Source organism: Oryctolagus cuniculus, chromosome 18 (assembly GCF_964237555.1).
Source record: "Oryctolagus cuniculus chromosome 18, mOryCun1.1, whole genome shotgun sequence".
NCBI lineage: Eukaryota > Metazoa > Chordata > Mammalia > Lagomorpha > Leporidae > Oryctolagus > Oryctolagus cuniculus.
In genome coordinates this window covers 6,731,121-6,759,010 of record NC_091449.1, presented here as the reverse complement: position 1 = coordinate 6,759,010, position 27,890 = coordinate 6,731,121, and the positions used below count along the sequence as shown (strand labels likewise).

At 48.3% G+C, this 27,890-nt stretch overlaps 2 protein-coding genes and 1 long non-coding RNA gene across 7 annotated transcripts; 1 reads left to right on the top strand and 2 right to left on the bottom strand.

Annotated features, from left to right (window-relative positions):
• The first annotated feature begins 46 nt into the window (after positions 1-46).
• FPR2 (formyl peptide receptor 2) lies at positions 47-21,249 on the top strand. 5 transcript variants are annotated; one of them, XM_070063154.1, is made up of 4 exons: positions 49-152; positions 4,454-4,496; positions 5,114-6,171; positions 20,815-21,249. In XM_070063154.1, exons 3-4 carry the CDS (start codon positions 5,125-5,127, stop codon positions 21,043-21,045), a joined length of 1,278 nt encoding a protein of 425 aa, XP_069919255.1. In that variant the 5' UTR covers positions 49-152; positions 4,454-4,496; positions 5,114-5,124; the 3' UTR covers positions 21,046-21,249. The 5 variants fall into 5 exon arrangements, with proteins under 5 accessions (XP_069919256.1, XP_017193774.2, XP_069919255.1 ...); XM_070063156.1 differs by lacking the exon at positions 20,815-21,249 and adding an exon at positions 7,866-8,341; XM_070063155.1 differs by lacking the exon at positions 4,454-4,496 and having other exon boundaries at positions 47-152; positions 20,815-21,247.
• LOC138846678 (uncharacterized) lies at positions 19,382-27,890 on the bottom strand. The gene is made up of 3 exons (XR_011384206.1): positions 27,592-27,890; positions 23,182-23,278; positions 19,382-21,893 (listed from the first exon to the last, which is right to left on the bottom strand). It is a non-coding gene; the product is annotated as an uncharacterized lncRNA (long non-coding RNA).
• ORYCUNV1R1671 (vomeronasal 1 receptor oryCunV1R1671) lies at positions 26,488-27,381 on the bottom strand. The gene is given in 1 exon segment (NM_001167341.1): positions 26,488-27,381. A coding segment is annotated over 1 exon segment (894 nt).

Below are 27,890 nucleotides of genomic sequence, written 5' to 3'. Positions count from 1 at the left end.
CTGGGCTTCTGTGACCTGATTCGTTCCAGCTCTGTTGCCCCTCCCAGCTCCGCGGGCCCTCCCCCCTCATTAAAGTCCCTGCAGAAGTGCCCAGGTCTGAGTTGCTCCACAGGAAGCCAGACACCAGCACAGGAAAAGGATTTCAGCCTGTGGTGAGTGCTGGTGGGGGGGAGGTCCTGACAGCTTAGAAAATCCTCAAGCATTGATTATGTGGCAGACACCTCCTGTATGCTTGGGCAGGGCCGCCACACATGGGGTCCACTCGCCGTGGACAGCTCCTGAGCTCTGGCCAAGTTTCCAGTGGGATCCGGAGTGTGCTGGAAGTGTGACACACACTTCATAGACTCGGAGGCTTAGTAGGAAAAGATGTAAATGAGCTCACGAATGATTTGCATTTTGGTTAAAGGTTCCAATGGTGTCCTTTTATGATATGTTGAGTTAAATAAAATGTGTTATGGAAACCGGTCTCCCCAGAATCTAAAAACGTTTTCAGAAACATGGGTACTCGAACGTTCTGAGTGTCACATGTGGCATGTGTGACGGTTCTATTGGACGGTGCGACTCAGAGAAAACGGGTAGTCTTGTTGGAGCTTACGTCCTAGTGTGGAGGGTGTTCAGGATGGGGAACAAATGCGTGAACGGATTGATTAAACAGGAACATAAACTGGTGAGATAGACGGGGCCTGGCACAACTGCTTTGTTTTGCATTGTGGACCAAGCTGGACCTCTGTGCGGTCTGCAATATTGAAGTTGAAATATGAAAATTCAGAACGAGCCAGGTGGGGGAAACTTAAGAGGAAGAGCGGCAATGAGCTTGCCTGGCCAAGGACCCAGAGGCCACCAGGTGGACCGAGAACAGCACCAAGAGTGGACCTGGGAGGCCTGAAGGGTCAGCAGGGCAGGTGCAGGTGTGTCTGGAAAGTAAAGAGGGTAGAAGGTTGTGGAGGGTGTTCACAGGACAGCGTCCTGGTCTCCTTCATCCTTTGGCTTCTCTCTGGGGGACAGCAGGTGCCAGGGGGGAAAAAAGCTATTTGCAAGGTTAAAGGCACAGGCCAGGCACAGGCTGGGGGCCAGGGTGGTGATTCTGGCATTCAACTTATCCTAGAAATGGACCTGGGAGGGTTTGGGTTGGGTTTGGGCCTAGAATTGGAGCTGAGAGGATGGGCCATTCAAGAGTCTGGCTTGGGCAATGTTAGGACTCCTTGGGAAGATGTTTGAGAAGTCAGTTGATTATTTAGGCCAAAGTTCTGGGGAGTGGCTGAGGCTGAGGATTTAGATTGAGAGTTACAATGTTTTAATCCCTGATACAGCATGGTAGAGAAAGACCAGAGAGGTGGAGCAGGTACCAGTCCTGGGACATCCCAGAATTTAGATTCAAATTTAGGGAGACAAATCTAGCAAATCAGACTGAAAAGAGGGGTAGATGACTGAGCTTTAAAGACAACCAGGAATGCATTGTATATATTTTACCATCTTGAGGCATAAAATGTGTCTTAAGTGGGAGGAAGAGGGGTCCGCAGTGTGGCAAAGTATGTCACGCTGTGGCCTGACACACTGGCATCCCCCACAGGAGTGCCTGTGCAAGTCCCAGCTGCTCTGCTTGTGGTCTGGCTCCCTGCTAAGATGCCCAGGAGGCCAGAAGACAATGGCCTTTGTACTTGGACCCTTGCCACCCATGAGGGAGACATGGATGGAGTTCCAGGCTCCTGGCCCAGCCCTGATCATTGTTTTGGGGAGTGAATCTCTCTCTCTCCCTCCCTCTCTCTCTCTGTCACTCAGCCTTTCAAATAAATTTAAATTGCTTTTTAAAAGAAGGAATAGAAGTCTAACGGGTCCTATGTCACTGGGATGGAGAACTGAAAAGAGGCCATTGGTTTGAGGGATTATGAAGGGAAAGGCTGAGAGGTCTACTTGTTACCATTTCCTTGTTACGGAATCAGTCCAGAGCGGTGGCTGGGAGCTGCAGCAATAGAGGATGTCAGATTGTTTCACAGCTGTGAAGATGAGAAAGTGGATACGCTGGAGGAGTAGAATGAGCTAGCAAGGAAGCACTGAGCTTTCGTTTGAAAACTGTGGTCCTGTATTCAATTGCACCCTTCAACAATTGTGACATCAGCTAAGTAATTTCCCTCCTCTGAGCCACAGTTTCCTCTTGTGTCACACCACAACGATACTTGTCCCAGAGCAAGGGTGTTGTAAGTAGAGACGACAAACTGCACAGCGGCTGGCACACATCGGGGTTTCACCAAACAGTGGCCCTCATAGGCAGTGCAGACATCAGATGTGGCTCCCACCATGCAGCTGGGGTAACCTGATAATTTGCCTCCTTGCCTGTCCCTACCTGTTGTGCACCTATCATTGTCTTTCCTTTCTATATGGACATTTTAACATTGGTGGTTTAGCTTCTGAGTGCCTTGTAGGATGTCTGGTGGGTAGGTAGAGACAACCTGGGCCTGTTGAGGTAACAGGGGTTGGGAGAAGCTTAAGAGCACTGGTCAGAGTGCAGATTCGGGCTTTACTTCTTTCCATCCGGGGAATTTAAACAATGCACGTAGCAAGGGTACGGCCCAACTTCCTCATCTATGCAATGGTTATGCTAGCTAGTTAACACTATTCAGTATGGGCAATGTCTCAGAGTATGCATGTCAAATGCATGCACTTGACAAGAGCCTGTGGGACGAGTTGTTGTGAGGGTTAAAAGAGCAGCTCTTGGCAGGTGCACAATATTCATCAGTGGTGGTTACTGTGGTCATGAGCACTGTTCTTGGCCCGTCCTTGTGCTTCTACATGCATGGCCAAGCATGGAGCCCCAAGACATAGCACAGAACCCGGTGAAGACCCAGTGTCCCTGTTTGCTAGATACGCCTGTGGTCTATCCTGGAAGATTTCCCCCCGTTCTCATTTACTTTTTCCCTGAAAGTCGGTCTTCACAGTGCCTCCCTTCTGCAGAGGAGGAAACTGAGGCTCAGAGAGATGTCACTGGGGCCAGCATTGGGGTACAGAGGGTTAAGCCACCGCTTGCAATGCCAGCATCCCATGTTGGAGATTCCTGGTTACTCAATTTCCAATCCAGCTCCCTGCTAATGCACTTGGGAAGGCAGTGGAAGATGGCCAAAGAGCTTGGACCCCTGCCACCCATGTAGGAGACCCGGGGCACATTTGACAATGTGTACTAACACTTTCGGTTTTCCTAACTGGCATGTAGAAGACAAACATCAGGGGTGCTGCTGAACATGCATGCTACAAGGCACGGGTAGGACAGCTGCCCACAACAAAGGATCTTCCAGCCACAGATGTTAACAGTGCCGATGTTGAGAAACCCTGCTTTATGTGAAACAGTGTTTCATAGAAGACCTCAGCGAAAGTGATGGGTAAAGACAGGAAGTGAAGGAGGAAGTGAGAAGGGGAGAGGGGGAATAAAATCATGACTCTGGTATCTGATCATCCTCAAGAAATCTTGGGAGGACTTTTTCAAAGGAAGCACCTTAGAGCAGCAGAAGCCGTGGCCTTGGACTTGGTTAAGCCTGGCTTTCAAAGCTTGATGCTTCCACTGAGTGGCTGGAGATGATATTGGAGAAACTACTGAAACCCCTGGCCATGGCTTTCCTGGTAAGAGAAGGATGATGATGGTGACTGTCTCACAATATCACTCTGAGTATTAATTGTGGACATGTGCCCAGGAATTACTATTTCCTTTAAAGAGGAAGAATAGTTTAAGGTGATTCTTAAATTCTCATGGCCATAGAAAACCATCCTTGCTTTCACTGCAGAATATTCTAGAATGGGGCTTATGAACAAGCATTTTAATATAGACACCCTAGATATTTCTGATATTGCCCATATAACACGGTAAAAGGAAATGTGGTCTGGTGGCATGGACATGAGGGTCATAGAGACCCCTGAGCTGAACTGGATGCAATAGCCACAGGTGTGACCTGCTCCAGAGGAAGGGGCTCTTCAGAGCAAGGAAATACATCCCAGAATCTCCCCCCTCAAGCATCTTCCCATAGTGTTTTCATCCGTAATTTAGTTATGTGTCCATCACCAAAGGAACTCCAATTACTGGATAGACTAAGCAGGATTTACTCCAAAGGTAGAGAAAGGACATCTTTCCTGAGGGATGAATGAATTAAACATTGTGATCTGGTTGGCAGACAGGAATGAGGGAACAGATGTGCAGTGGGCAACCAGCAACATTTGTTGCAACTGGTGTAGTGGAGGAAGCATTGGAAGTTAGACCAAGTTGGGTTGAAGTCTTCCCTCTGCTACTTCTTACTTGGCTTCTGGCATATTTCATAATTACTTGGAACATCAACTTATTCTTGTTAAAGCATAAAATAATGAACATTAAGGAGATATGCAGGGCAAAGGATCTCACATGTAGGAATAACACAATGCTGGTCTCTATAAATCCCACAAATATTAACAAATTTTACTACTCTTAATCCCACAGAACACTAGAACTATACAATAAGGACAAGTTCTCTGCCTTCAAGGTAAGAACTCTGATTCACGCAGGGGGAAGTGAGAACACTGGATTGAAAGTAGAGAGGATTCCCTCTCTACTGACTTCCTGTAGCACAGGATGTGACACATTACTATTCATTACAGTCACTTTCCAAGAGTCTCTTCGACTAAAAACCCAAGCCAAACCCGAAAACTTAGCTAAAACACCAACCAAATCACAGATCAAGGGTTCTCACGGTGAGGAGGAACGGGAGCCAGGAGACTGGGAGGGAACCTGGCATTGAATAAAGGTTTCAGAGACGGCCAGTAGTTTTGCAGTGAGTCATGGGCAGAAACAGAATTGGACCTACTGACTCTGAGTCTAGTGCTTCCCTCACTTTGCCAAAGCTTCCCATGCTCACTGCCCATGCGGCCGGTTCAGTTTTTCTGCTGGTGGAAGGAGCCTTGAATTCTCTTGGTAAAGTGATCAGCTGGCTAGGTGGAATGCACTTTAATAATTATGGGCATATACAGAACTGTTCTTCCCAAAAGAACAATGAAGAGACTGCCAATTGTATAGTATCTCGGGCCACAGGGTTGATGGTGGATGCACGAGTGGGAATTCTATAAGATGGTTACACAACCAATAAATGTTTAAATGTTTCAGGTGTGGGCAAGATGGAAAGCAACATCTCCATCCCTCTGAATGGATCTGAAGAAATGCTCTATGAGTCTGCCGGCTACACTGCTCTGCGGATCCTCCCGCTGATTGTACTTGGGGTCACCTTTGTCCTGGGCATCCTGGGCAATGGGCTTGTGATCTGGGTGGCGGGGTTCCGGATGGCACACACAGTCACCACCATCTGCTACCTGAACCTGGCCTTGGCTGACTTCTCTTTCACTGCTACCCTACCATTCCTCATCGTCTCAATGGCCATGGGAGAAAAATGGCCTTTTGGCTTGTTCCTGTGCAAGCTGGTTCACATTGTGGTGGACATAAACTTGTTTGGCAGCGTCTTCCTGATAGCGTTCATTGCCCTCGACCGCTGCATCTGTGTGTTGCACCCAATCTGGGCTCAGAATCACCGCACTGTAAACCTAGCCAGGAAGATGATCGCTGGACCCTGGATTCTTGCCCTAATCCTGACCTTGCCAATCTTCATGTTCTTGACCATAGTCGAGGATGAGAAAGGGAACACATACTGCACTTTCAATTTTAAGTCCTGGGGTGACACCTTTGAAAAGAGAGTGACGGTGGCCACCACCATGCTGACGGTCAGAGGTATCATCCGCTTTGTTATCGGTTTCAGTATGCCAATGTCCATCGTCGCTATCTGCTACGGGCTCATTGCTGCAAGGATGCACAAAAAAGGCATGATTAAATCCAGCCGTCCCTTACGGGTCCTCACTGCTGTGGTGGCTTCCTTCTTCATCTGCTGGTTCCCCTTTCAACTGATCGCCCTTCTGAGCACGGTCTGGCTCAAAGAGATGCTGTTTGCTGGAAAGTACCAGATCCTCAACGTCCTGGTTAACCCAACCAGCTCCCTGGCCTTCTTCAACAGCTGCCTCAACCCCATGCTCTACGTCTTCGTGGGCCAGGACTTCCGAGAGCGGCTCATCCACTCCCTGCCCTCCAGTCTGGAGAGGGCCCTGAGTGAGGACCCGGCCCCAACAAATGACACAGCTGCCAACTCCACCTCACCTTCTACTGAGGCTGAGTTACAGGTGCTGTGAGGAAGGGGGCTCAGGCACATTTTTGAGCTCTGTCTCATTGCAAGTTGACCCTAGTTCCAGCTTCATCTTGTCGTGAGTCACCCTGGGTTACTCAGGTGTGAGTGGCTGAAGTGTTGGAGAACATTGAAAAATGTCTAGAAAAACCCTTCTGTGCCCCCCTGGTTGGGTGGTCAAAATGGACGATGGTGCTACCACTGGTGTCATTTTTGGGTTTCAGAGCTCAGCTCGGATCCTGGGTTAAGCAGACATAAGAGAAAGCATAATGGGATTTCTATGACTTAGATAAGATAGTGTATATAAGCAGCAAAAACTGTGTTAGTTATTATTTTATTATCACCATTAAGTAAACTATTCAGGGTTTTGTAGCAATTTTTAAAGAAAATCAGACTCTGGAAGTTTTCCTTGATTCTATTCTATTTTTTTTAAATCATGAATGGATGTTGGATTTTGTCAAATACATTTGTTTAAGGATTATACCATTTTACTCTTTTTATGTACATCATCATAAATTACAATGACTAGTTTTAGAGTGTTCAAGCACCCTCGTGTTCCTGGAACAAACTACTCATGGTTGTGATGTAGTTCACGTGCTTATAAACTGTTTTTTTTTTTATTTTTTTATTTTTTTTTGACAGGCAGAGTGGACAGTGAGAGAGAGAGACAGAGAGAAAGGTCTTCCTTTGCCGTTGGTTCACCCTCCAATGGCCGCCGCGGCCGGCGCGCTGCGATCGGCGCACCGCGCTGATCCGATGGCAGAAGCCAGGAGCCAGGTGCTTCTCCTGGTCTCCCATGAGGTGCAGGGCCCAAGCACCTGGGCCATCCTCCACTGCACTCCCTGGCCACAGCAGAGGGCTGGCCTGGAAGAGGGGCAACCGGGACAGAATCCGGCGCCCCGACCGGGACTAGAACCCGGTGTGCCGGCGCCGCTAGGCGGAGGATTAGCCTAGTGAGCCGCGGCGCCGGCCTATAAACTGGTTTTAATGGATTTCTTCAGAGTTTCTGTGTCTACATAAAAATGACTCTACTACGTACCTACCTTGAATGTCATCGTCAGGTTTTACATCAAATTTATAGTGATCTCTGAGAAGGGTTTGGGAAGGGAGTTCTCGGAGTCTGCTCTCTGATGTTACATCTTAAATATTCATACAATTCTCTAGTTCAGTCGACTGGATCTTGGGTTTTCTTTCTGGGAAGGCTTTTAGTTACAACTTTTATGTGACCTTTCTGTTTTTTTTTTTTTCCTCCTCTTTCAGCTTTGGTAAAAAGTAATTTTAATGGAATTTGACCATTTCACCCAAACCATCAAATTTATTGCGTACAAAACTTGACATGATTTCTTTCAGATAATATATGTGATCTGAAGGTAGAGACTGTAGTCTGTATCATTCGCTATCATCGATGTGTAAGGTAGTACCTGCTTACTGAATAAATACATAAACATGTATGATTTATTGGATTAGTGAATCAGTAAATAACAGTATCACCTACGTATCAACTGAAAAGCCTTAATGGCTAATTACCTACACCTCCCATAACAGACCATGTCCAGCAAATTCCTATTCCCCTGCTTAAATTATTTATAAATTCCATGTGGATTACATTTTCTTAGAGATTTATTTATTGGGGCTGTCATCCCACCCATATGGGTGCTGGTTTGAGTCCCAGGTGCTCCACTTCCGATCCAGCTCTCTGCTGTGGCCTGGGAAAGCAATAGAAGATGGCCCACGTCCTCGGGTCCCTGCACCGGTGTGGGAGTCCCGGAAGAAGCTCCTGGCTCCTGGCTTTGGATTGACGCAGCTCAGGCCGTTGCAGCCAACTGGGGAGTGAACCAGCGAATGGAAGACCTCTCTATCCCTGTAACTCTGACTTTCAAATAATAAATAAACCTCTATTTTTAAACATTATTTTATTTATTTGAAAGACTAATATCATTGAAGTTTCCTCCACACCTTTCACTCGGTTCTTTCCAGTACTGGATAATGGACCACACTTTGTTTATTCATTGACTGAAGGGCATTTCCATTGCTGCCAGGTTTTGATATTTACAAATAAAGCTGTTATCAACATCCACGTACAGGTTTTTGCGTGAACATAGCTTTCAACTCCTTTGGGTAAACATCAGGAAACTTGACTGTGGAACTGTATGTTAAGTATGGCCGGCGCCGCGGCTCACTAGGCTAATCCTCCACCTGCGGCGCCGGCACACCGGGTTCTAGTCCTGGTCGGGGTGCCAGATTCTGTCCCAGTTGCCCCTCTTCCAGGCCAGCTCTCTGCTGTGGCCAGGGAGTGCAGTGGAGGATGGCCCAGGTGCTTGGGCCCTGCACCTCATGGGAGACCAGGAGAAGCACCTGGCTCCTGCCTTTGGATCAGCGTGGTGCGCCGGCCACAGCGGCCATTGGGGGGGGGGACCAATGGAAAAGGAAGACCTTTGTCTCTCTCTCTCACTGTCCACTCTGCCTGTCCAAAAAATAAAAAAAAAAAGTATGTTAAGTGCTAAGAGAGCACAAAGCTGTCTTCCAAAGTAGCTTTGTGGTTTTCTATTCTCATCAACAATGACTAAGGTGCTCCGTATGCTTGCTGTCATCTGGTGTTGTCAGTGTTCTGGGTTTGGGTCATCTCTGGTATGTGCACGCTGGCACCTCACTGTTTTAACTTGTACTTCACTGATGGTACATGATATGAAGCTTACCTTCATAGACTTTTCTACCATCTGCCTGTCTTCTATGGTGAGATGTACTAAGATCTTTGGCCCATTTTTTAAAAAGATTTATTTATTTATTTGAAAGTCAGAATTACACACAGAGAGAAGGAGATGCAGAGAGCAAGAGCGAGAGTGAGAGAGAGAGAGAGTCTTCCATCCTCTGGTTCACTTCTCAATTGGCCACAACGGCCTGGAGCTGAGCTGATCTGAAGCCAGGAGCCAGGAGCTTCTTCCAGGTCTCCCTCGTGGGTGCAGGGGCCCACGGACTTGGGCCATCTTCTACTGCTTTCCCAGGCCATAGCAGAGAGCTGGATCAGAAGTGGAGCAGCCGGGACTCAAACCAGCACCCATATGGGATGCCGGCACTGCAAGTGGCAGCTTAACCTGCTACGCCACAGCTCCAGCTGAAAGATTTAATTTTCAGTGAGGGCCAGCTTATCAAGTCTCTCTTTCATGGCTCGTGCTTTTAAGTGCATCTAAAATGTTATCCAAGATCCTTTAGATTTTCTTCTAGGAGTTTATAGTTTTGCATTTAGATGTGTGATCAGTTCCTTTTTTCCTTTCCAATATTTCTGTATTTTACTTTTTCTCATCTTATGACTCTAGGACCTCAGCTAAAACAATGAGCAGCAGCAGTGATAACCACACTAGCTTCCGACCTTAGGGAGAAAGCATTCTGTGATCCATTTAGAGTTTATTCTGTGAAGGGTGTGGACTTGGGAATGGAATAGTGACTGCAGGCACCTGGGTCGGTGAGGACGCCCTGGAGCTAGTTCCCAGGTAACAGGATCCTCCAAGGGACCTCAGCTGGACCCCAGGAAACACCCACTGAGCTTTAAGATGCAAGTGTTGTGTCTTAGGGCTGTTAAAGGAAGGATGAGTAAGCCCAGAGTCCGCCTCTCCCTGCACGCAGGCAACACTGAATGCGGGGAGGCAGTGCACCCTCCTGTAATCAATAATCAGGTCTGTTCATTATCACCAGGGGTTCCTTAATTTTCAGTAGGACAGATAACCACACATAAATCGTGTTTAATTCTGATTCAGCATCTGTCCATAAGAAACGTATTAAACCTGGCTAATCCTTTGCCTAGCAGCGCCGGCACACCAGGTTCTAGTCCCGGTCGGGGCGCCGGATTCTGTCCCGGTTGCCCCTCTTCCAGGCCAGCTCTCTGCTGTGGCCAGGGAGTGCAGTGGAGGATGGCCCAGGTGCTTGGGCCCTGCACCCCATGGGAGACCAGGACAAGCACCTGGCTCCTGCCATCGGATCAGCGTGGTGTGCCGGCTGCAGCGCGCCAGCCGCGGCGGCCATTGGAGGGTGAACCAACGGCAAAAAGGAAGACCTTTCTCTCTGTCTCTCTCTCTCTCTCACTGTCCACTCTGCCTGAAAAAAAAAAAAAAAAAAAGGAAACGTATTAAACCTGTAACACATTCTGGCTTGTGGAACAGCCGACTCAGCCAGCTGGCTACTTGCTTATGGCTTTAATCTTCAGTGTGACTCACTGTAGAAACTCCAGCTTTGATTCTCCTGCCAGACCCTGATTGTTTCCGTGGACAAGCGGGTGAGGTCTGTTTCTTCGTTCACTTCTATCGCACATGGATATCCGGTTGTTCCATGACCACTGGTTGAAAAGACTATTTTTTTCTCCATGGGATTATTTGATGGTTAAGTTTGTGGTACCAACTAGCTGTAGTTTTAAAAATTTATTTGTTTATTTTGAAAGCCTGAGTTACAGAGAGACAGGGAAGCCAGGAGCCAGGAGCTTCATCCGATTCTCCCACTTGGGTGGCAGGGGCTCAGACACTTTGGGCCGCCTTTCACTTTATCTCCCAGGTGCATTAGCAGGGAGCTGGATCAGAAGAGCAGCATCTGGGACTTGAACCAGTGCCCACATGGAATGCTGGCATTGCAGGCGGTGGCTTTACCAGCTATGCCACAATGCCAGTCCCTCCTCTTAAGTGTATCAAAGAGTAACTAGGAGCCTGGAAAAACACTGGACACGTCTGTGAAGGTGTTTCCCAATGAGAGCAGCATGAGTCTGGATGAACTTGGTGGGGAGACCTCACCCGTAGGCAGGCAGGCACCATCTCCCAGCTGGGGCCTGGAGGGAGGAACTGTGGGAGGTGCCCTGATCCCTGGCTCCCAGAGCTGAGCCAGGTAGACTCAGTGGACATCTGATGCTGGCCTTGGGACTCCAGGACTCGTGCCAGTGGCCCCCTTGCTAACACTCGGACTTAATCTTTTGAAGTTACCAACAGCGCCCTTTTGTAGGTATGAGGACTTGTCTGAGGGATAGATTGGAAGACAGTATGTAATTAGCCGATCTCCCTGTTCTTAACTATTGCTGGAGCTATAAGCCAGTTGCTAAGCCTCAGGAAGACTTTTCTTGGTGCCTCTCTGGAAGCCTGATTAGATTAGCTAAGAAGCCTCAATCCAATTAAAGAATCGCTGTTCTTCGTTTGATGTGATAGTGTTGTTGTGGCTACTGTTTATGTTTTTTAAAATTTATTTCCATTTTACGTGAAAGGTAGAAAGAGAGCTTCCATCCATTTGTTCACACCCCAAATGCCCACAGCATCTGGGACTGAGCCAGGATGAAGCCCAGAACCTGGAGCTCAATCTTAGTCTCCTGTACTGGGAGCAAGGACCCAACTCCTGGAGCCGTCACTGCCACCTCCCAGGGCGCACGCTGGCAGGAAGCTGGACTTGGGAGCTGAGCTGGCACTCAGAGGAGGCAGGTGTCCCAGAGGGATCGGAACCGGTGATAAAGGCCCACCTTAATGGCTGTTGTTTCTTTTTTAAACACTTATCTGATATTGATACAGACTGAAGTGACTTATAATAGAATTCCTGAAATTTTCTTTAAAACATTTCAGAGTAGAAGAAAGAAAGAAGCGGCTAAATTAAATAAGATTGGCAAAATGCAATTTTTGAAGGTGGTGAATTTTTCTTTCTTTTTTTTTTCAGATTTATTTTATTTATTTAAAAGTCAGAGTTACAGAGAGAGGTAGAGACAGAGAGAGAGGTCTTCCATCCGATGGTTCACTCCCCAGATGGCTGCAATGGCTGGTGCTGGGCCTATCTGAAGCCAGGAGCCAGGAGCTTCTTCTGGATCTCCCACGCTGGTGCAAGGGCCCAAGGACGTGGGCCATCTTCTACTGTTTTCCCAGGCCATAGCAGAGAGCTGGATTGGAAGTGGAGCAGCCGGGACTAGAACCGGTGCCCATATGGGATGCCGGCGCTTAAAGCCAGGATTTTCACGCGCTGCACCACAGAGCCAGCCCTGGTGAATTTTTCTTTACTGTTAGGTATACTTGAAATTCCTATTAAGATATTTTTGAAAGAGTCTCCCATATCCAGTAATTCTACACCCAGGTAAATATTTTTATATTCATGTATTTGTATGTTCATATTTGACACCACACAGGTTCACAAACACTTAGTGCAAAATTGTTCACAGTAGTTAAAATCTGTAAATAATCCAAAAGTTCATTAATAGCAGAATGAAATCACAGCGTCTTCATTCAGAAAATTACTATCCAGCAATGAATTTTTAGAAACTACATGGTTGAGTCTTAGGTATTATGCTGAGAAAATAAGACATAACAGAGTATATTTAATATTTTTCTGTTTACATACAACACAAATCAGCAAAATCACACTACATAGTTTGGGAACACATAAGTATGTAGCAAAACCATAAAGGAAATTGATGAATTAGTCAGTGTAACAGTCAAGACAGTGATTGCAATTAAGGAGGGGGAGGAGCCGTGACTAGTTAGGGTCACGTCACCGTGGTGACTTCTGGAATGCTGACACAGTCTCAACTTGGGTAGGGGGACATGGGTGTTTCTTCTACAAAAATCCATTAAGAGTCATGCTAGCCTTTTAGTAATTTGGGGGGTTATAGGTTTGTTACATTCTACATTTTAAAAGTTCAAAAAAATGGGTCAGTTAAACTCAAGTCCCTTTTCTTTCACATTAGGAGCGCTGTATACCATCTAGATTTAGGCTGCCTGAGGAAGGGAACTCTGTTCATAGGAGGCTAAGTTCTAATTTGGGTCTAACGGACAGGGCTGAGGGCTCAAATGCAGCCACAATGGACCAGCCCTGCAGGACCTGCTGTCGGTCTCCAGAGCCAATGAAAACGAACTCACTGGACACTGAGGGCCACCTTGCGGCTGCTCTAACACGCAGCAAAGAAAGGGAGGTCGGGGCTCATCTTCAGCTAAGTGACCTCATCGGGAAATAACCCAGGGACAGCTCATTCTTTTCCTGTGAGCTCCCCCTGCAGGGAATTTCTGAGTACATTTGAACCAGGAACTTTGGTTTTTAAAAAATCCGGGAAGTCCCCTTCATTCCAGAACACACATTCCGGAGATTGGAGAAGTCTGGAGATCTCTCCTGAATCCCATCCCACCCTAGGAGTTACCACTCCTAGCCGATAAAAGCAAGTGAACGCAGATGTTTCATAACCTTGGGACGCGCAGTGTTTCCCCTCTCACATTCCTATCTTGTGCCTCCAAATACCTCAAGGCAACTCGTGCCCATTCATCTACAACAGGTGCTCTTCCAACAGAATTAACAGGGAAGGTATTTTCTAAAAGTTGTATGTATTCATTTTCATCTTATTTGACAGAGACACAGAAAGGGGAGAGAGAGAGAGAGAGAGAGAGAGAGAGAGAGAGAGAGAGAGAGAGAGAATATCATCCATCCTCTGGTTCACTCCCCAAATGCCTGCAGCAGCCAGGTCTGGGCCAGGCTGACCCCAGGAGTTGGGAACGCATCAGAGTCTCCCCCTTGAGTAGTAGAAATCTGAGTACTGAGCCGTCACCTGCTGTACCAGGGTGCACAGTATCAGGAAATTGGATTACAAGCAGAGGAGCCAAGACTGGAACCAGACACTCTGATACGGATGCAAGCACCCCAAGTAACATCTTAACTGCTGTGCCAAATGTCCAGCCCCAGGAGGGGTATTTTTTAAAGTATGAGTTAGGTCACTGCAGTGTCTCAGCATCCGATTCCTGGAGTCTGCTGCAGAATCTAGGAATCTGTATTTATTCACAAAGCTCCCTGGTGATGGGGACGAGTAGCCAGATTCCCCTGATCTCTGGTAATTAAATAACAGCCTCTTTGCCTGAGAACTAGTGCTGGACCTTGAAAACACAGATGTATCTTTATAGTCCACACCCAAGCTCTGGCTATGGGGCTAGTGATACAGAAGCCCAGGTAAGCCAACACATCTCCAGGGGGAGCTGTTGTCCCCACATCCTGGGCAAGGTGCTCTGGGAGCCACTTGGCCCTCAAGGTAGCTGGTGGGGAAAAGCTAAGCTGTCAACGTTCCACTGTTCTGAGAAGAGCTTCCCCGGAACAATCAAGAGAGTGGATGATTAGAGTGAACTCTCCCCCACCACAAAAGGAAATCAACTCATCTGCACTGGGTCATCTGTGCTCCTTGACGCAGAAAGCACATGAGAGGCGCTTAGACAAGTAAGAGGAAGAACCTCTGGTACAACGGGAACCCTTATCTACCACACGAGCCACACCTTCCTCTCCCACTCCCTCCGGTTCCAATAATTGCCTGTTTGCAAAGAATGGATTGCCAAATGGTTACAACAGAACAGGCTGTTTCAGTTGAAGTTGCAATCTTGTGTAAATTTGAGAAGATACAGGTAAAGAATTGACTAGATAAGAGCTATTTTGTGAATTAGAAGATGCTCTGGTTGACCTGATTCCAAGACATGGCTGATCCCGGTCCCTGGAGACGTTACCTACACAGCAAATCATTCCTGGAGGCTGGCGCTGTGGCTCACTTGGTTAATCCTCCGCCTGTGGCACTGGCATTCCATATGGATGCCGGGTTCTAGTCCCAGTTGCTCCTCTTCCAGTCCAGCTCTCTGCTGTGGCCCAGGAGGGCAGTGGAAGACAGCCCAAGTGCTTGGGCTCCTGAACCCACATGGGAGACCAGGAGGAAGCACCTGGCTCCTGGCTTCGGGTTGGTGCAGTACTGGCCATAGCGGCCATTTGGGGAGTGAACCAATGGAAGGAAGACCTTTTTCTCTGTCTCTCTCTGTATTTATATCTCTACCTGTCCAAAAAAAAATTATTCCCCAAAGCCAATGGCATGAAACAACAGTCATCCAATCTATGGTTGCTTACAATTTCTGTGTGTGGAAAATTTAGGAGTGGTTTAAGTGTTTCTGAGTTGAGAACTCTCATGAGGTTGCAGGCAGATGGCAGGTGAGGCTGCTGTCTCAAGTGACACTCACAAGGCTGGCAAGTTGGTTCCTCACCACAGGACACCTTGAGTATCCCCACAACGTTGCTGCTGGCTCCCCCCAAGAATGGGTGATCTGGGTGAGAAGGAGTAGAAATTCCATTCCTTTCACGACTTAGACTTGGACGTCACGGAACGTGTTCTCGGCTGGACCCCACTCTTCAGGGCGGTCCCAGGTTCCAGAGGAGGGAGAAGTCACCCCAGTTCTCAAGCTGAGGATGGGTGTGGTGGGATGAAAATGAAGGGCCTTGGGAAAGCACACAAATGATCCCAGTGACCGTCTCACCCCTTAGGCTGGGCGTCCACACCATGGGTGTAGGGATGCACATTCCAAGTCCAGGCACTTTTCCTCCTTAGAGGAGGGTCGTCAGCAGAGATGTATGTAAGCTGTGCCGCTCTGCACCTAGTACAACACCTTCCTAGTTTGTCATCTCCTATCCCAGTGTTGTGGGAAGGCAGATAGGATAAGATTGATCAGGTTTGTGAGCTGGAAGATCAAGCCTTCATCACGCCCCTGTGTGACCTCATGCCCCTGCCTGGCCACACCTGTGTGCCCACCTGCCAATCAGGCTGAGCCACTCCCTTTTGGAAGTGGATTAAAGGCCCAGCCCTTGATGGGCCTTTTGCCTCTTCCACCATTGTGGGCCCTTGCTGCCACCCGCCCCGAGCTTCCTGGCCTGCGTGCTCCTGGTACTCGGTATGAACCCAGATTTCCCTCTCTCTTTTAGACAGGGCCCTCACTCTCCTATGCATTTCTCTCACTGAATAAAAAACTTAGCACTTATGCTGGCTTGTTCACTTACGCCAGTATTCAGGCTTCTCTGAATACCAGGCAAGGACCCATGCTTATTCATATTGCAAATGTATTAATACGCACACGGCAATATAATTGGCACCTCATACTCCAATATGTCCATGACCATGTCAGTCAAAACACCATAGAAAGCACTGGATGCATTCTGAGAAATCCAGTTTTCCACCCATTCTCTGCTCCCCCCCCCCCCCCCCCAGTTTTGGGTTTCCTCCTCTAAGGCCACATCAGCTATAGTCATTGCTGAGGGCGCAGTCTGCCCTTAGTGGGTTATCAGCACCACTCACTGGGGTGCCGTCCAGCTGATCACAATGGACGCCTCTATCGTGGGGAAGCCCAGTGTCTTGTTCCTACTGGGATGGACATTTACCCTGCATATGGATTTGCCTTGTTTTCTCTGGACCTACAGAATGCCTTGTTCATCTTCTTTATACTCGGCACAGAACTTTTCTCATCAAGGATCTCACTCATAGCAATGAAGTGTGACCAGGGGTCCAGGCTCTGGAATTCGCTGGTGCTCTCCGTCGCTGAAGCAGCTGGCTTGAAGGGATGCGGGATGGCCTGTTGGAGACTCAGTTACAGCAGCAGCTAAGTGGCTAGGTCAGGTCCTCCCATAGGCAGCCTATGCTCTGTATCACCACCCAGCACCCAGGATGGTGTTGCAGCCACAGCCTGCACTTGGGGGCAGAAACTGGAGAAACATCACTATTATTTGTAGTTACCACCAGCAAGGTTTTTACCTCTCATCCCCATGATCTCATGGTGTGTTGATACAGAGATCTTAGAATCAAAGAAAAATATCTATACCCCCCCCCAAAAAAAAAAACCCCAAACAACAAGGACCCCCCTGATGTAGAAGCTCAGACTGCCACCCTGTGTTGGGCTCCTGTCGCCTCAGAGTCAGCGAGTAAGGGGTTAATGCTCTGGCTGGAGAGATTGATGCTGATCACCGGGAGGAAAAGTAGGGATACAGAAAAATGGGATACAGAAGGATCCTTAGGGCATCTCAATACCAATATGTTCTGTCGATTAACATCAATGGAAAACTGCAACAGCTCAAAGCAGGCAGGACTGCTAGTGGCCGAGGCCTTTCAGGAGTGAAGGTTTGTCTCATTCCAGGTAAGGTTCTTTCTGAGCGAGACTGGGCTATGGAATGGGGAAGTGAAAGCTAGCACGCAAGGGGTTGACTCTTACCAAGAACAATACTGCCATCTGCAGCCATGTGTGTGTACTGCAGCTTCCAACGCTGGGTGCTTGGTTAGGCAGCCGGTGGGCCCGCGTAGCATTGGTAGGATGACTGACAGGGTAAGCTAAAGGCCTGTAAGCCTACAGGGCTCAGCTGACCACCCTCTCATCTTTAAATACAGCCTCTTGTTTGCTTTTCCGCCTTCCTCAGGCATCTCCACTGACTCCTCTCGGGTTGACATGCAGATACTGGGGTACCTAAGGCTAAGTTGTCTTCCTCGGTTGTGTGTTCTTCCAGCTCCAGATCCCCTCTATGCACTGGGGACCCCTCAGATGCCTAGCTCCGCCTGCCTCCCCTCCTCAGAAATCCACAGCCCTGCTTCCCTCTTTCCACTGCATCTTCTGCCAGTGCCACCCTGTCTTCATCAGTCTCACTTTATCTAAGCCTTGAGATACAATTTCATGCGCCTCCAGCTGTGTCCTTCAACACCAGTCTGGCTGTCTTAGCTCACTGCCTGCCGAAATGCCTCCTTAGAGTCGGGTTGTCACCACGTTATTGCATCTGGAAGTTAGTCGGGGAGGACCGGCGTCTTACTGACACTGAGCCCGCATTCTCGCCTCTCCAGGACTCTGCTCCCTGACAGTATCTGCCTCGCCATCCCCTCTCACTGCAATCTTCTGTTTCGTCCTTGCTGGTAACACACGTATTATGAGGGTGTGGCTCGGTGACTGACACACAGAAATTAAGACAGTCTGAGTGATATGGGGACAAGAGTGAATGCGCAGGACAGAAAGGATACCCACAGAATCAAGGTCCTAGTTCAGGTCCCAGAGATCTGATACAGGAGTGCACTCTGCAAAGTTCATGCAGGGGAGGTGCTGGGTGCAGCGGTTAAGATGCCACTTGGGGGGCCGGTGATGTGGTGTAGTGGGTGGAGCCGCCACCTGCAGTGCCGGCATCCCATATGGGCACCGATCCAGCTCTCTGCTATGGCCTGGGAAGGCAGTAGAAGATGATCCAAGTCCTTGGGCCCCTGCACCCATGTGGGAGACTGGAAAGAAGCTCCTGGCTCCTGGCTCTGGATCGGATCGGCCCAGCTCCAGCTGTTGTGGCCATCTGGGGAGTGAACCAGCAGATGGAAGACCTCTCTCTCTCTCTCTCTCTCTCTCTCTGCCTCTCCTTCTCTCTCTGTAACTCTGACTTTCAACTAAATAAAGAATAAAAAAGAAGAAGAAGAAGAGTATCTTTGTATTCTTGAGGTCTTGGATGATGCTACGTTGTGTATACTAATATCGTAGTTTGTGACCAATGCCCCTTCTTGTGGGTTTGGGACCCTGGGCCACCCTCAGTTGGCCTCCTGGGGGCCTCAGGGGCCGAAGGCAGTCATGTTGCTGCCGCACCCTCATTTACACCACAGCTCCAAGCCTCGGGGAGCTCTCTGGGTTGGCAGCCGCTGCATTGTTGCCGGGAAAGTTATGCCTTCTCTGGGACTCCCCTGGAAAAGGGCCACTGCGACTTCCCACCTGGTCTCATCTGGGCTTTGCCTGGGCCCCTTTTCCTTTTGCTGAGTCTAGTCCATGTTCTTTCCTTCTCACAAACCACACACGTGAGGGTAGCAGCTTCCCCTGGGTCCTGGGAGTTTGCCTCGAACTCAGCTACCCTAACTCGTACTTGGAACACTGGGCGCTGGGTCCCCAGCGGCACTGTGAGATTTTCTCTGGCCGTCCTGCAGCCTGACACAGAGTAAAATGTTCAAGATTTGCGTAAGCTGGGAGCAAGAAGACAAAATCCTCAAGGTCAGAAAACGTATCCTGAATATCAGGCACCTGTATCATCTGCCATTTTTTCTGCTTTCTTTTTTTTGAAAAAAGATTTATTTATTTGAAAGGCAGAGTTACGGGCAGGCAGAAGCAGAGAGAGAGAGAGAGAGAGAGAGAGACAGACAGACAGACAGACGGACGGACAGACAGAGAGGTCTTCCCATTCGCTGGTTTACTCCCCAAATAGCCACAACAGCCAGAGCAGGGCTGATCTGAAGCCAGGAGCTTCTTCCGGGACTCCCACGTGGGTGCAGGGGCCAAGGACTTGGGCCATCTTCTACTGCTTTCCCAGGCCATAGAGTGAGCTGGATAGGAAGTGGAGCAGCCAGGACTCGAACCAGTGCTCATATGGGATGCTGACACTGCAGGCAGCAACTTTACCCACTACGCCACAGCGCTGGCCCCTCTGCTAATCTTTGAACTGAGAATTAATGTGTCCTTTGATTGTGAACTGTCATTGTTATTTGGATGGTAGAAATTCCTAATTATTTGATACTTAATGTGACTTTTCTGTATGAACATGTCCTTTTTAAAAAAGATTTATTTATTTATTTTATTTGAAAGTCAGAGTTACACAGAGAGAGGCAGAGAGAGAGAGAAGAAAGAGAAAGAGAGTCTTCCATCTGCTGTTCACTCCCCAATTGGCTGCAATGGCCAGAGCTATGCCGATCCAAAGCCAGGAGCCAGGGGCTTCTTCCGGGTCTCCCACGTGGGTGCAGGGGCCCAAGGACTTGGGCCATCTTCTACTGCTTTCTGAGGCCATAGCAGGGAGCTGGATCAGAAGTAGAGCAGCTGGGACTTGAACTGGCACCCATATGGGATGGCGGCACTGCAGATGGTGGCTTTACCCACTACACCACAGCGCCAGACCCTGTAACATATTTTTTTAAAACAGATTTATTCATTTGTGTGAAAGGTAAAGTTACAGACAGACACAGAGAGCATGAGGTCTCCTATTAGCTGGTCCACCTGGCCAGAGCTGGGTTGATCTGAAGCCAGGAGCCAGGAGCTTCTTTCAGGTCTCTGATGTGGATGCCCAAGCACTAGGGCCACCTTCGGCTGCTTTCCCAGGCACATTAGCAGGAAGCTGGATAGGAAGTGGAGCAGCAGGATATGAACTAGTGCCCATATGCTTTGCTGTTGCAGACGGCAGCTTTACCTGCTAAACCACAGCGCCAGCCCTGAATTCTATAGTGTCTTTTTTAAAATTTTTTTTTTTTATTTTTGACAGGCAGAGTGGACAGTGAGAGAGAGAGAGACAGAGAGAAAGGTCTTCATTTGCCGTTGGTTCACCCTCCAATGGCCGCCGTGGCCGGCGCACCATGCTGATCCAAAGGCAGGAGTCAGGTACTTCTCCTGGTCTCCCATGGGGTACAGGGCCCAAGCACTTGGGCCATCCTCCACTGCACTCCCTGGCCACAGCAGAGAGCTGGCCTGGAAGAGGGGCAACCGGGACAGAATCCGGCGCCCTGACCGGGACTAGAACCTGGTGTGCCGGCGCCACTAGGTGGAGGATTAGCCTGTTGAGCCATGGCGCCAGCCTCTATAGTGTCTTTAAAGTTTGTCACCATGCTGAAAGCCTTACAGACACATTATGTCCATGGTACTGCCTTGAGAATGGGAGGGTTCACATTTAGCACAGAGGGATGACTTCTCATGGCCACTTAACACATCACAGTGAGCTTCTGTATGGGTTTTACTTTGGCAACTTGAATCTGAATCTTATTTCAGAGTCATTTCTCTTGAGTCACATTTATGGACTCTTTCTGTAAATGGTACAATATTTTTGCGCAAAGAAAACATTTTCCCCAATGCATTATTTTCACAACCTTTCTCCACAGGTTCATTCTTCTCAATATCTTCAGGATATCAACTGTAAACTTACCACACTGTTTCTAGAAAACAACAACAACAAAATCAACGAATCCTGTTATCAACACAGAAAGCAGAGAGGTGCAATCTCGATTCACCATCCAGAGATAATTCCAGAAGGGATCCAGCAGGTGCACAATATAAATCTAAGAAATTCAATCAAGGAAACAGAGGGTAGGTACTTACGGACATGGACATAAATGTCATCGAACTTTAATATTTAAAACATAACAGAAGAGCTGTATGAATATTGACAGCAGGTGGCAAAGGGTGGCCATTCTAACAGGATGCAAAAGAGTAACTGTGCTAGAAAGCAAGCATCAGATGAACTCGGCAAGTATCTCAGCAAAATCACAGCTCACAGGAACTGTACAGTCTAGGAGGCTTATGTGGAAAGGTGGTAAGAGGAGGAGAGATCAGTCATACTGGAAACCTCTTTCATTCTCTCTAATTCACTCCAGAGGTCCACACACCATGAGAAAGTGTGTTAAAGATAATGTGACAATGGTTCCAGCCATCAGTGGTTAACCGACTTCTACTGCACAGGTTTTACTCTTGAATGGCAATGACTTGGAAATCCCCCCTCTGCTATTCCTTGTTCTCCCTTCTCCAGCTGACCACTCTTCGGGCTCAGTAGCTTGATCACCTGGAAGTGGGGATCACAGAGAACTGGAGCGGTCCTGGACCCTGAGACGGAAAGTTCTGCTTCATGGAATGCGTTTACGTCTCACAAAATTGAAAGTTGTCCTTTGGAAAGAATTACACACAGCTGTGATAGGGTCCTAACGCTAATGAGCTCTATCACCTATTGAATCTGAATCTAATAATTGGGGATATCAGAATACCCCTCCACTGTGGACACCAGAATAAAAGTCAAGTATTGTGTCTACACGATATGAAGATACCTGGGAAAATGGTCTTCACCAAGGACAGTAGGTTGCTGTAATCTTCCAACATCACATCTCGGTAGGGGTTCTTCCAAACACTGTCTAGCAGCCAGTATTCCTCCCGGGTGAAGTTCATCGCCACCTCATTAAGCCAGTAAGCTCTGGAATAACAATTCTTTTAAATCTGGAGTTAATACAAAGCCACAAAGTACAAAAGACCTACAGGAGAGTATTCTGATTTTCTTTTTAAAGATTTATTTATTTATTTGAAAGGCAGAGTTACAGAGAGGCAGAGGCAGAGGTAGTGAGGGAGAGGGAGAGAGGGAGAGAGAGGGAGAGAGAGGGAGAGAGAGAGAGTCCCATCCATTGGTTCACTCTCCAGATGGCTGCAACAGCTGGAGCTGTGCTGATCTGAAACCAGGAGCCAGGAGATTCTTCTGGGTCTCCCACGCAGGTGCAGGGACTTGGGCCATCTTCTACTGCTTTCCCAGGCTACAGGAGAGAGCTGGATGGGAAGAGGAGCAGCCAGGACTAGAACCAGTGCCCATATGGGATGCTGGCACTTCATACCAGGGCTTTAACTCACTTCGCCACAGTGCTGGCCCCACCTTTTATATTTTCTTAGAACAACAATTGTTCATTGTGTCCATACACTGGATCAGAGAAATGAAAGAGGAAGACACAACAAAGATATTTCCTTACACTCAGGGCCTATACAATGTTTATGGATTTTGGAGTCGGTGCTGTGGCTCAATGGGTAAAGCCCTGGCCTGCAGCACCCATATGGGTGCTGGTTTGTCTCATCAGCTCCACTTCCAATCCTGCTCTCTGCTATGGTCTGGGAAAACAGTAGAAGATGGCCCAGGTCCTTGGTCCCCTGCACCCGCGTGGGAGACCTGGAAGAAGCCCCTGGCTCCTGGCTTCGGATCAGTGCTGCTCTGGCTGTTGTAGCCAACTGGGGAGAGAACCAGAGGATGGAAGACCTCTCTCTCTCTACCTCTGCCTCTGCCCCTCTGTAACTCTGCCTTTCAAGTAAACATACATAAATCTTAAAAAAAAATGTTTACAGATTTCAAGGAACTCATTTATTTCCTACTTCTGGACATAGTAAATCTTGTAATTTTTAAAAATTCTCATTTAATGGTTGCCAGTGTTACCATAGAAATGTTTGCAACTTGGCTCTGGGCTCTGTTGTTCATTTGGCAATGGGACATAGCAGGGCCTCCCAGGATCCCAAGGCAAACAGCTTTCCCTTCCTGATTGGCTCGGTTTCCTTAGCTTTTCTCTTTCCCATTCTAAGCTTCTCCTTCCTGGCTACAATGTATCTATGTACATTGTTGCATCTGACTGGACACAGTTGTTATAAATTTATGCAAACCCAGGACTGGGCTGCTCCTGGCAGCTCTGGGGACATGTCCCACCCTTGGGATTCTGGTCATGAAATCTCACCGGGGGCTTCCTCAACGACCGTAGCTTTCTGGCCCAGGGATCCATGTTGCTCTTGTTTCTCAGTTGCAGGAGCTGCTGCATTCTATAAAGCCAGAGTCTGTGGGTTTAAAAAAATGTTTAAATTACTAATTTACTTGAAAGGTAAGGCGAGGGAGAGGAAAGGGGAGGGTGGGGGAGAGAGAGAGGAGAGAGGAGAGAGGAGAGAGGAGAGAGGAGAGAGGAGAGAGAGAGAGAGAGAGAGAGATGGACAAAGAAACTAGAAGAAAGAAAGAAATCTATCCACTGGTTCATTCCCCAAATGCCCACGGCAGCTGGGGCTAGGCCAGGCCAAACCCAGGAGGCTGGAACTGAATCTGATTCTCACACAGGTGGCATGGACCCAACTACCTGCGCCAGCCCCTGCTGTCCCCCAGAGTGTGCACTGGGAGGAAGCTGGAAACAGAAGTGGTGCTGGCACTTGAACCCAGGCACTCTGATAAAATCTCTTCTGATGTGGAAACAGTGAGAGCACGTGTGTATACCTGCAGGGGCTGTTTCCACATGCTACAGTCTCCTTTAACTCTAACACCTCTGGGAGGCGCTGGGATCATTCCATTTCAGAGAAAACCAAGACAGGGCAGGTTGTGCCCCAGTAACAAGCAAATGGTGGAGGAGGGGATAAAACACACTTTCCAATGGATAAAGATCTTTGATTTCAGGCAGTGCCAGGGCTGGATGGTCACCTCCAGCTTCCTGTCTCCCAGACCCCAGAGGTCAGTGCCGACGCTCAAGTACCTGGGCACCTGCCGCCCACACTTGAGTTCCTGGTCACAGCTTCAGCTTCACCCCAGGTCTGGCTATCACAGGCATTCCCGCCACCCAACCCTCCAACTCTTTGCCTCTCAAATACATTTTTTAAATCTTATTTTTACATTTATTCGATATTTTCAAGAAGTTAGAGAAAAGCATGAATGTGACGAGAAAATGTTTAACAAGTGGACATGCTTAACTCACACATATGGAAAGTGACTACAAACGGATTATAGATGTAAAAGTTAAACTAGAAAGCTTCTAGAAGAAAGCTGTGGGGAGCATCTCGGACTAGACTAAGTTACTGGAATTAGGACTTATTCTGTGCGTCTGCTCTCCCACAATATGGCACTGAGAAGGGAAACAGCTTCTACACAGCTGCCTCCAGTTCAACCAATAGACTGTGGGACTTGCTCCTGATTGGAGGAGAGCAGCGTACTCGGCGTGTGGGTAGCAGAGTTGGGATTGGTGGAAGAGGACTATAAAGGAGGAGAGAGACAACATGCACCAGGAACATCTAAGGGGAACATCCGAAGGAACACCTGTGCAGCCCCCGAGAGAGCCGGCCGGTGGTGTGCCGCTCCCCCGTGGAAGTGGGGAAGGTGGCAGGGGGAACCGCCCTTCCACAGAGGTGGAAGGGACGGTAGCCAACCCGGGAAGAACCAGCAGCAAACCCGGGGAGGGCCGAGCAGACAAAAGAACAGCGCAGGGTCCTGTGTCGTTCCTCCATGAAGAGGGGGAGCGACAAAAGCAGAGAAAATTTTTAAGTGATCTGAGATTTGTTAAAGATTCCTATATATGGGAACAGAGAGCATGAAAGAAGAGAAGTAATGATATATCACTTATTTTCAGTACTGAAATCTTTTGATCTTCTAAATGTGCTAATTTTTTAAAGAATTATTTATTTTATTTGAAAGAGTTACATATATAGAGAGAAGGAGAGGCAGAGAGAGAGAGAGAGAGTCTTCCACCTGCTGGTTCACTCCCCAATTTGCTGCAACAGTTGGAGCTGTGTTGACCTGAAGCCAGGAGCCAGGGGCTTCTTCCGGGTCTCCCATGTGGGTGCAGGGGTCCCAGGTCTTGGGGCATCTTACACTACTATCACAGGCCATAGCAGAGAGCTAGATGGGAATAGGAGCAGCCAGGACATGAAGTGGCACCCTTTTATCTTCATATAACTTTTTTTTTAAAGATTTTATTTATTTATTTGAGAGGTAGAGTTACAGACAGTGAGAGGGAGAGACAGAGAGAGAAGTCTTCTTTATGCTGGTTCACCCCCCAAATGGCCACAATGGCTGGAGTTGTGCTGATCCGAAGCCAGGAGTCAGGTGCCTCTTCCCATTCTCCTACATGGGTGCAGGGGCCCAAGAACTTGAGCCGTCCTCTGCTGCTTCCCCAGGCCACAGCAGAGAGCTGGATTGGAAGAGGAGCAGCCAGGACTAGAACTGGCGCCCATATGGATGCTGGTGCTGCAGGAGGAGGATTAACCTAGTATGCCACAGCACCGGCCCCTCACAGAACTTTATAAAATCACCTTGGCATTTTCCACCCAAAACACATGGCTCAGATTTGCATTGGACACGGAATTTATAAACCATTTTAGCAAGTCATGAGCTTGTTACACTGTGAAGTTTTAAAATCCATGGACAGTGAGTTACTCCATTTATTTGGCTCTTCACTAACGTCTGAGTAAAGTTACTGTCTTTGATAGAGGTCTTGTACAGTTTTATTGGATTAATTCCTTGATACTTGAAATAAATCTTAAAGTCATTGCTGTTTATCATTATATAAAACTGAATCCAATTAATAATTGTCCTGTAAATCATTAGAACTTCTAATATGTTCCCAAAATTATTTCTACTCAATCTACCACCATGCTTACATAAAATATTACAAAGGAAAAATACGATCGGAATGCAGCTGGATAATGTTAATAGATGGACTGTGGTTTTTTGGTTATACATCTGACTTGGGAGTGAAGATGAAAGCTTCCACACGGCAATGCCCGAATCATACACATCTCCCTCTTTTTTAAAATATGTGTTTGTTTATTTGAAAGGCAGAGGGAGAAAGAGAGAGAGATGGAGAAAGAGGGAAGGAGAGAGGTCTTCCATCCACTAGTTTGCTCCCCAAATGGCCACAATGACCAGAGCTGAGAGGATCTGAAGCCAGGAGCCTGGAGCTTCTTTGGAGTCTCCCACACAGGAGCAAGACCCAAGCATTTGGGCCATCTTCCACTGCTTTCCCAGGCGCATTAGCAAGGAGCTGGATTTGAAGTGGAGTAGCCAGGACTCGAACTGGCGCCCACATGGGACGCCGCCACTGAGGGTGGTGGCTTTACCCACTACGCCACAGCACTGCCCCTCTTACAAATCTCTTTATCATTGTATTTTGAGTGCTGCCTTTACATTCTAGACATCCACAAGTCATTACATGAGTAAGGGAATAACCAGGTGATTTGAAAGAGAAACCATTGCGAGTGAGATCATCTGTGACTTGCAATTCCTTTCTCTCCACTTAAAAACACAGAGTCGGCGCCCGGGGATCTCGAAGCATCAGTATCAGGGGGCTGAGGGTGGGATAACAGGCCGCCACAAAGGTGGGCACATGCTGCAGCCAGAGGTGAGACTGAGAAAAATAAATATCAGAAATTGTGAGGACAGAGTTGGTGAAGTAGAAGAAAATGAAGGTGCCTGCTAGAAGCAGGATGGTGTGCGTGGCCTTTGTCTCCGGGGAGAGTCTGTGGGTGCCGCTGTGGCTGTGCACATGCCTCACCCGCTTGTGGTGCCTGTGCAGGAGAAGCACCATGTAGGCGCTGGCCGCAGCCATGAGCACCATGAACGCCACGTCTGGGAAGGTCAACAGGACCGCGTATTTTGTAGCGGCCATCTTGGGGGTCTCGGAAGAGCACAGTCCATAATGCTGCATGCTGGTGGAGTTGAGGCCACGAGGACGGGCCTGTATTTTCAGAGGAATAAAGAGGTTCATCAGCAGGTTGGACACCCAACACAGAAGGCACGAGAAACGCACCTTCCTCTGAGCTATGTCCTTGAGCCGCATCCACCCGCCACCTGCGGGGCTGACGGTGAGTGCCTGGAAAACGCTCAGGAGGCAAGTGGTGCAGAGAGAGAGGCCCCGGGCCATTCTGTGGATGTAGTAGATGAGTTTACACGCAGCGTCCCCAAGGACGTAAACCACTCCCCAGGTAAATATCATCTGAGGGATCCCCTTGAAGAAAAGAACCAGGAAGTTGGCCACGGCCATGTTGGCCATGATCAGGTGCGTGGGCCGCAGCAAGTGGCCAGCACAGGCCGTGGAGGCGTAGCTTGAGAGGAGAAGGGTATTCCCCAGGACCCCAATCCCATTCTGGGCCAGGAAAAACAGCCTGAGGATAAAGTCACCGAAATCCATTCTCAGGCCTCGCAGGGGCAGGTTACTGATTCGAAGGTCCCCATGTTAGAGCTCAGTGTAGGCTGACTCCAACAGTCCTGGTTCTAACAGGGACGTTCAGCCCTTCACACACTGTCCTGAGGACGACCCCATTGACGGCCACAACTCCACCAGGAAGCTGGGCATCGCCATTCAGGGAGCCGCCCTGCCAGCTGCTGGGCCATTGCTTACCCGTTTGCCAGTCCTTCACTGTGTCCAGATGTAATCCCCAAAGTCAAGTCTTCTCTCTCATATCAAAGTGATTTCCCGAATATTCACCACATTCCAGGACAAGCCACCAGTCCTCGGGCCTCAGAGCTTAGAATGGGAGATACATACATAGAATATGATTAGGCTACAGGATAGATCATGCTACGAATGCATGATATAAATGGTAGTGTTGAAATATGTATGGGATATTTTAGCTCTTAGTGATTCTGTTGTAATACACAGGCATTTTAATTTTTATGTTTTGTAAATTGTTCTTACAA